The following is an 8,939-nucleotide window of genomic DNA, read 5'->3' as shown; positions in this document are numbered from 1 at the left end:
TTGCAACTTTACGTAATCCACTTGTAATCCACTTGTAATTCACTTGTAATTCACAGTACTCCGAAATTATCTACTTGAAATTCTAGGTAAAACATTCATAATGCGATATAACCCATTTTTAATCCAGCACAATCCAATCGAAAATTCTTAGTAATCCACTTTCAATCTAATGTAATCCACTTGAAACCCTCAATCATCAACTTTTGATCTGAAGTAATTAAAGTAATCCGGATAATCCAGTTGTAATCCTTGACACTCCATGTACAAATCAACTTAATCCACGTGTAATCCACAGAAAACCTAGCTTATCTACTTGCAATTCTAGGTAATCCATTTATAATCCGGTATAACTCACTTTGAATTCAGCATAATCCAATCGAAAATACTTAGTAATCCACTTTCAATCCAACTTAATCCATTATAAACCCTAAGTAATCAACTTGTAATCTGGAGTAATGAAAGTAATCCAGGATAATTCAGTTGTAACCATTGACAATCCACTTGCAACTTTACGTAATCCACTTGTAATCCACTTGTAATTCACTTGTAATTCACAGTAATCCGAAATTATATACTTGAAATTCTAGGTAAAACATTCATAATCCGATAAAACCCATTTTTAATCCAGCACAATCCAATCGAAAATTCTTAGTAATCCACTTTCAATCTAACGTAATCCACTTGAAACCCTCAATCATCACCTTTTGATCTGAAGTAATTAAAGTAATCCGGATAATCCAGTTGTAATCCTTAACACTCCATGCACAAATCAACTTAATCCACTTGTAATCCACAGAAAACCTAGCTTATCTACTTGCAATTCTAGGTAATCCATTTATAATCCGGTATAACTCACTTTGAATTCAGCATAATCCAATCGAAAATACTTAGTAATCCACTTTCAATCCAACTTAATCCATTATAAACCCTAAGTAATCAACTTGTAATCTGGAGTAATGAAAGTAATCCAGCATAATTCCGTTGTAATCCTTGACAAACAACTTGCAACTTTACGTAATCCACTTGTAATCCACTTGTAATCCACTTGTAATTCACAGTACTCCGAAATTATCTACTTGAAATTCTAGGTAATCCATTTATAATCTGATATAACCCGCTTTAATTCCAGAATAATCCAATCGAAAATACTTTGTAATCCACTTTCAATCCAACATAATCCACTTGAAACCCATCAGTAATGAACTTGTAATCTGGAGTAATTAAATTAATCCAGGACAATTCAGTTGTAATCCTTTACAATCCACTTACAAATCTACGTAATCCACTTGTAATCCACAATAATCCTAATCAATCTATTTGTAATTATAGGTAATCCATTTATAATCCGATAAAACCCGCTTTTAATCCAAAATAATACAATCGAAAATACTTAGTAATCCACTTTCAATCCAGCGTAATCCACTTGCAACTATCAGTCATCAACTTGTGATCTCGAGTAATTAAAGTAAACCGAAATAAATCAGTTGTAATCAGGGTGGCCGTTTTAAACAAAGAAAGAAATTCCCGATTTCCAAACATTTTTCACGGTCAATAAAATTTTAAAAATTAAACACGAAAGCTACAAAAATTTCCATTTGAAGTAATAAAAATTGCGCTGCAAATGAAAGCACTCAAAGTGGAACTATTGAATTTTGAACTTTTAAAATTAAGGTTTAAAAGTTTTTTAGTTCAAAAAATTTATATTCAAATGCCCAATAATTTACACGTATAAAATGAAAGGTACTAATATTTTTAAATATAACAAAACAAAATCAATAAAAATCCAAATTATCATTTTTAATTCTCTGAATTACAAAATCAATCAATGACTTTAAAACCTTCTAAATTATATTATTTTAAGGAATTTTCAGTCAGAAATATTAAAAATTGAAAAAGTGAAATGTATTAAATGAATATTTCTTAAATAAAAAATTCAATTATTTGTATTTTAAATAGTTTAAACATCCTTGAAAAGCTTCAAAATTTTATTTCAAAGCCTTGAGACATATAGAAGTTGTTTTAAATTTGTTCAAATTTCAAATTTTGTTTGAAATTTTTTCAGAACTTCTAAATACCTTTTTAAATTAATTGAATTTTCCCTACAATTTTGAGGAAATCCTGCAAATTTTAAAAAATATCCTTAAAATTTTGATGTATGAATAACAATTGTACATTTAAGATAAGAAAATTAAAAGTAATTTTCAACAGTGAAAAATTATTTCGAGAGAATATTTAAAAGGGTTTAAAAGTATTGACATAATTGTCAAAAAAGAATCTGGAAGATATTATGGAAATTTTTTAAAATTTGCATAATAATTTTGCAAACTCCTAAATATCTCTTAAAATTACTTAAATTTTTTCTAGAAATAATAAGTTTTCATTATTTATTATTATATAAAAATTCAATAATTTCACTTGCAAATTAAACATTTTTCACATGCAACAATTAAAATTGTAACGTTCAAAGTTGAAAGACACTTCGAAATTTTAACGATTCCAGGCATTCTATGTCAAAAAATTCAGTTTCAAATTACTTACTTTGAAATATTTGGTTTCAATTTACTAGTTTTTAATCAACAGTCAAATATTTCTAAATATTCAATAATTATTCTTTTTGTTAGTTCAAAAATTTCAAATTTAATATGTCAAAAATTTAATATTTTAGTCTGAAATAATATTTTTAATTTAATAAAAGCCTCAATTACGAATATATAATTATGAAGTTATTTTTAAGTTTTATTTTTAACGTGAAAATGTGAAAATTCTTACATTTTCAACTGATTTAAAATCGGTTTGTCAAGTCAATTATTGTTCACTTGGCAATACTTTAAGTGACGATCAATTTACCAAAAAATTATTTATTTATTAAATAAAAATGTTTTTACTCAAAAATGTTTAACTTGCAACACTTTTAATTTTTAACTGCTCAAGTCTTCAAGACAATATTTTAAAGTTGTTTAAATTAAACAAGCTTAAAAATAAAAATCTAAAATGGAAAATTGTCAAAGAAAAAGATGATCAAATTACACATTGTAAACTGAACAATAGCATAATTGAAAAAGAAAACAATTCAACTAATTATTTTAAAAATCCTTGAAATTGAACTTGGACGGATGTTTCTTCTAAAAATATGTAAAATTCCCGGTCCAAAAATAAATTCACTTTTATTTCCCGATTTTTCCCGGTCACAAAAAATTCCCGGTCAGTGGCCACCCTGCACAATCCTTAATAATCCACTTGTAATCCACAGTAATCCTAGCTAATCTACTTGTAATTATAGGTAATCCATTTATTAACCTTTCTAATCCACTTTTAATCCAACATAATCCAATCAAAATCCAAAGTAATCCACTTTTAATGTGGCATAATCTGCCGTAATATATAGTAATCCGGCGTAATCCACTTTTAATCCTAGACAATCCAATTTTGATGCAGAGTTATCTACTTTCAATCCACAGTAATCAACTTGTAATCCTCTGTAATAAAAGTAATCCTGTGTAATTCTAGATAATTCTCTTAGAATCCTCGGTAATCCACTTTCAAACAGCCTTAATCCACTTGAAATCCCCGTTAATCAAATTGTAATGCGGAGTAATTAAAGTAATCAGAGGTAATTTCACGTATAATCCTAAAAAATACACTTGTAAATCTACGCAATTTATTTTGTAATCTTAGATAATTAACTTGCAATTATAAGTAATCCACTTGTGATCTAAAGTAATCCACCTCCGCTGGACTGCATTTTTTAGGAGTTATTTCCCCCTCGCTTATAACAGACACATTAAGTGCAAACTTAACAAAATTCTAACAAAATTTAAAAAAAAAATAATGTGCGGATTGAGTGACGATATAAATAAAAAAAAATCCACAATGCTAATGAAATGTGAAATCTCTTGATAATTTGATCACATAAGTTCCATTGGTATTTGAAAATCTGAACCTTTCCTCAAGCACAATGCAGACCCAAAGTTATTAGCGTAAACGACATTACAAGCAGACAATGCAGATGAAACGATAAAAACGATTGTAGCAATGTTAAATTTATCTTGATTATTTTTCTATATTAAAGGCGACATGACAGTATTCATTAGCATTGAGATGAGCGTGAACAAAAATTCATCAGACACCTAGCTCTAACTTTATTGAGCCGATTAAGGCCATGTAATACTCACGCGATTTCTACTTTACCGACACTTTTTTTCGCAACTCTCACATCCACACTAATTAGGATACTGAGTTAAAAATTTGGAAAGCTGAGTGAAAAAACCCTGCGGAAAGTTGCTATGGCACTAAATTTTTCGAATAAGCACAAAAATGTATTTTTGAAAAATATTTATCGAAAAAATGTCTAGAGTTTTTTTTTTATTTTTCTACAAATTTACAAACGTAAAAACGCTTTGCAGTACCTTTTATTTAATTTTCCAAATTTTCAATTTGATATCTTAATTCGTGTTGAAGTGAGTCCATGAAAAAAAATGTCGATAAAGTAGGAATCGGGTAAGTATTACATAGCCTTAAAGAAGTTTCCACCCGAGCTTCTAGAAGCTTCTTGTTGAGGAAAACGCATCTCCGATTTAAAATTTTTTTTATTAGAACAGTAAATTCTGAACAAACGTGTGAAACAATACTTTTGATTTGTTAATTTGAAGCCTTTTTTTAATTACAAAAAGTATTTTTTACTACTTTTTCACGAAAAAAAATTCTTTGCAATCTAATATGTATCGAACAAAATTATATATCCAGAATATTGTTAATACCTGACATTTCACTTTGCTATAAATAATTCAAGTAGACAAATCGAAAAATTTTCAGCGGATTCCGGAAGAGTATAAAATCCCTCATTCTAATAAAAATAAAAAAATAAAAATCTTAATTAATTTCACCATTAAACGAGACTAAAAGATTTAAATCACTACTTACATTCAATAAAATATGTTTGTAACATCCTTGTCAAAAAATAAGCTAAAACATACAAAAATTAAAAGTATCGCTTCCTTTTTGAATAGTTACTTCGAGATTTCAGGAACGGTTTTCTGCAATTTTCCTCTCCCTCAGCCAAAAGCTACTCGGCAACAAATTTCACGCATTAGAGCTTGGGCGCTTGAATGCAGTAATTTTAATGTAAAAAAATGTGAAAAGCAAGGGACATGAAATTGAAAAATATGTACACGGATACCGTGGTTAATGAAATGAATAATTAATAGTTAATAATTGATGTATCTCGCGTTCTGGGTTACGTCGGTATCGTTCATACAACATCAGCTGATTAACTGCAAACTGCACTCTGCGGACCAAAAGCCCGTCTGAAGCATCCGAGTATAGTTCTTAAATGCATTTGGAGAATTTAACGCATTTATTGTTTGAACAAATATATATCACAATTAATACATATATATTTTTTACAAGTACAAGTAAATATACATTTTTTTTCAAATTATACACTGTTTTATGTATACAAAAAAAAATAATTTCTATAACTTGAACTTCTTTTATTATTTGAATTTAGCGCCCTTTCCGATTGGCGTGGTGATCGATTTTCGCGCGAAATTTAAATGCTCTAATTATCATTTGATTGATTTTGAATAAATTTAGCTATTTGAGCAACAGAAATTTGAATTAAAAGGCAAAATGTAAAGAGGAAGAAATTTTTGCTCTGAAAGTTAATAACAATAAAAAAAAATGAAAACTAAATTGAATCCTAATTAAAAATGGAGAAAAATCGTCATTAAATTCTCAAAGCACATAAAAGTTCGAGTATATTGTCGAGGACTTAAAACTGTTTAGAAAGAAGAACACTACCTCCGAGTGTCAAATGTCTCCTACGGCCTACCAAGACCTACCGAGCTACTCACGAGCTTACCATTTCAAACCGTCAAGATTCCTTTCTCCTTCCTTCACTCAACTCACATTTCATATTTGTGATGTAATGGCTAGGTTGTTGCTGTTTGTAATGGTGCTCGCACTACCAAAATATTACAAATTTTACTCACCCTGCTGTTCCTGATTCAACTCACTGCTCCCATGTGACGGCCCAGGCATCTCACCTTCGATTCCGCTCCCTGAAACACCAATTGTTCGAATCGAATCGTTTTTTTTTCTTCTAACGGACGCAGCTTAGTTCGATTAGAAAAAAAAAAAACCGATATGAATCAGCCCTATGCATCGCCCCCACTCTTTCTGTTCTCTTAACATCCGGCAGGGCATCGTAGTTCAAATAGCGCTTAAAGTGCATTGTGGGTATAATATACCCCAATTTTCAAACTCTTGTAAACCATACTTAATTCGAACAAATTGAGTAAGATGTAAAGATTTAGAAACACCAAATCAAACATACAACTTTTTAAAACTATTTATATTTATGATGTATTAGCTTATTATAATTATTATTTAGATACTCTGAAAAAGGCACGCAGTGATGCCGAAACGTCGTCAAAGTTTGTAATTTGTTCTAAAAATAAATGGAGTTGAATTGATAGCTCCAATTTGTTTTTATTTTTCCGTGGCCGTAAGACAGAAGAAATCTTTTTTCTACAATTCAAATTGAGTAAGTGCCGCTAATTGAGTAAATTCGACCAGCATACTGCTTCAAGCGTGTCTACTGGCAGCAATTGCTGAAAATGGAGGTAAAAAAATTATGGGTATATAACACCCAGTGTGCACTTAGTGGGTGAAAAAGTAATTTTGGATTTTTGTTTACTTACTAACATAAGTATATCATATAAAGTGAAATAATTTATTTTGTTTCGATTATTTCATCCTTTTTTTGTAGATGGCTTATAACTTACGACAGCGCGTCATACGAGAGCAGACTGTAGATGTGTTGAATAAAATATAAATGTTAAAATACAGTTATATATGTCTCTTTTTTCAATTTTTTGTATTTTTATAGTATTATATGTCAAAGATCTTTAATTTTTATAATAATAAATCGATTTAAAAGCAAAAAATCTGATTCATCACTTTATCATAAAATTGAATTTTGAACTGTGCAAATAAATACCTTTTTTAAAAGCATCCATGTTGCAATATTTTTTTTATAAGAGCACACTATTTCAAAAATATAGTAATAAATTTTTAGGTTAAAATAATTAAAATTGCGTGAGTTATGCATTTTTAAGTAAAAAAAAAAAAATACATTTTTTCGTTTTTTTTTCAATAAGTCTTTTAACAAACTTAAAATAAATAAACGGCTGTAAAATCAACTTTACCTTATAAAAGACACCTTAAACTATATCGGATAATTTTATTGTGACAAAATATTCAATAGGGGTTAAAAAATACATGATTAAATACGCTGGGGTATTTCATACCCACGATGCACTTTACCTTCATTTTTACCATGTATGCACTTTGAAGGATAATTCCAAAAGATGGCGCTCCGATCAACAACAAAAAATTAGTAAACACATTAGATTTAGATAAGTTTTTAAGCAAAAAATTTAACTTTAAATTAAAATGGTGAATCTTCAATGAAAATCACTTTTAACCAAATAGATGAGTTTTTAACCAATAAAAATATTTTTTTTTTACCAAAAAAGACGATTTTTCAACAAAATACTTGAATTTTCAACTAAAAAAGTTAAATTTTCAACCAAAAATGGAACATTTATATTTTCATTTAAGAAATAGGGCATTGCTTTAGTAAAAAAAAATTAATTTTCAACCGTTAATGACGATTTTTCAACGAAAAAGTTCAATTTCAAACATAAAAATATAGATAAAAAAATTTTTTTACTAATTCTTCAAGAAAAAATATGAATTAGAACTGAAATTTTAAATTTTTTCTACAAAAAATGAATTTGTAACAAATTGGTTGAAATTCTAACCAAAAAGATAAACTTTTTACCAAAAAAAGACAAAATATATGAATTTTTAACCAGAAAGATAAATTTGCTACGAAAAAAAATATTTTCAATGAAAATGATAAATCTTCACCACAAAAAAAACAAATTTTTAACCAAATAGTTAAATTTCTAACCATAAAGATGAATTTCCAACACAAAAGATTTTTTTTGCTATCTAAAAGACAAATTTTCAACAAAATAAATCAATTTTCAGTAACAGAAAGAAATTTTTAACAAAAATTATTAATCTTTCTCTAAAAAAAAATGAATTTTCAAAAACGAACATTAATTTTTTACCAAAAAAAAGATGAATTTTCAAGCAAAAAGATTAAGTTTCAACCATAAACATTTTTTTTTTAAATACGTGAATTTTCAAATAAAAAAAGATTCATTTTCAACCAAAATTGGAACATGTTAATTTTTAGTTATGAAAATTTTTTTCAAACATCAAACAATAAATTTCCAACAAAATAAATTGATTTTCAACGAAAGAAACACATTTTTAATAAAAATGATGTACCAAATTGTCGAATAATTAAATTTAAATTTTTTTAAATTACTTTTTAATAAAACAAAGAACGAATTTTAAACAAAATATTGTAATCAAGAAGATTGATTTTCTACCAAAAAATACTAAATTTAACAAAATACAAAAATGGGAAAAAAGATAAATTTCGGGTTCCATTCATGTACAAAACTACGAATTTTTGCGGACCTTCCATGAAAATTTTAGGTTGAAAAAATTATTTTTTAGCCGAAAAAACCAAATTTTAACAAAATAGTTAAATTTTCCTAACAAGTTTAATTTTATTCCAAAAAAGAGGGATTTTAATAAAAAAAATACCTGAATATTCAACTAACAAAGCTAATTTTTAAACTTGATTTTCAACCAAAGAGATGAATTTTTAATTAAAATGATGGTATATTCAATTGGAATAGTAGTAGTTTCATTTTTAGTTGAAAAAATAATAATTTTTAACAAAAATCGTTATAAAAAAAAATTAGTTACATTTTTAGTTGAAAGAATAATAATTTTTAACAAAAATCGTTTTAAAAAAAAATTAGTTACATTTTTAGTTGAGAGAATAATAATTT

General features: G+C 27.4%; 1 protein-coding gene across 3 annotated transcripts in view; it reads right to left on the bottom strand.

Moving 5' to 3' along the window:
• Positions 1-8,939, bottom strand: part of LOC117181639 (protein abrupt-like) — a 156,135-nt gene that overhangs the window by 119,340 nt on the left and 27,856 nt on the right. For all 3 annotated transcript variants that reach the window (XM_033374532.1, XM_033374533.1, XM_033374534.1), the window contains one exon: positions 5,991-6,059. In XM_033374532.1, the coding sequence (XP_033230423.1) occupies positions 5,991-6,059 (69 nt within the window). The remainder of the gene's footprint in view (positions 1-5,990; positions 6,060-8,939) is intronic.

The sequence above is a fragment of the Belonocnema kinseyi genome, chromosome 10, assembly GCF_010883055.1.
Source record: "Belonocnema kinseyi isolate 2016_QV_RU_SX_M_011 chromosome 10, B_treatae_v1, whole genome shotgun sequence".
Classification (NCBI taxonomy): Eukaryota; Metazoa; Arthropoda; class Insecta; order Hymenoptera; family Cynipidae; genus Belonocnema; species Belonocnema kinseyi.
Note: the sequence above shows the minus strand (reverse complement) of the source record. Positions and strands in the feature narration are given on the sequence as shown.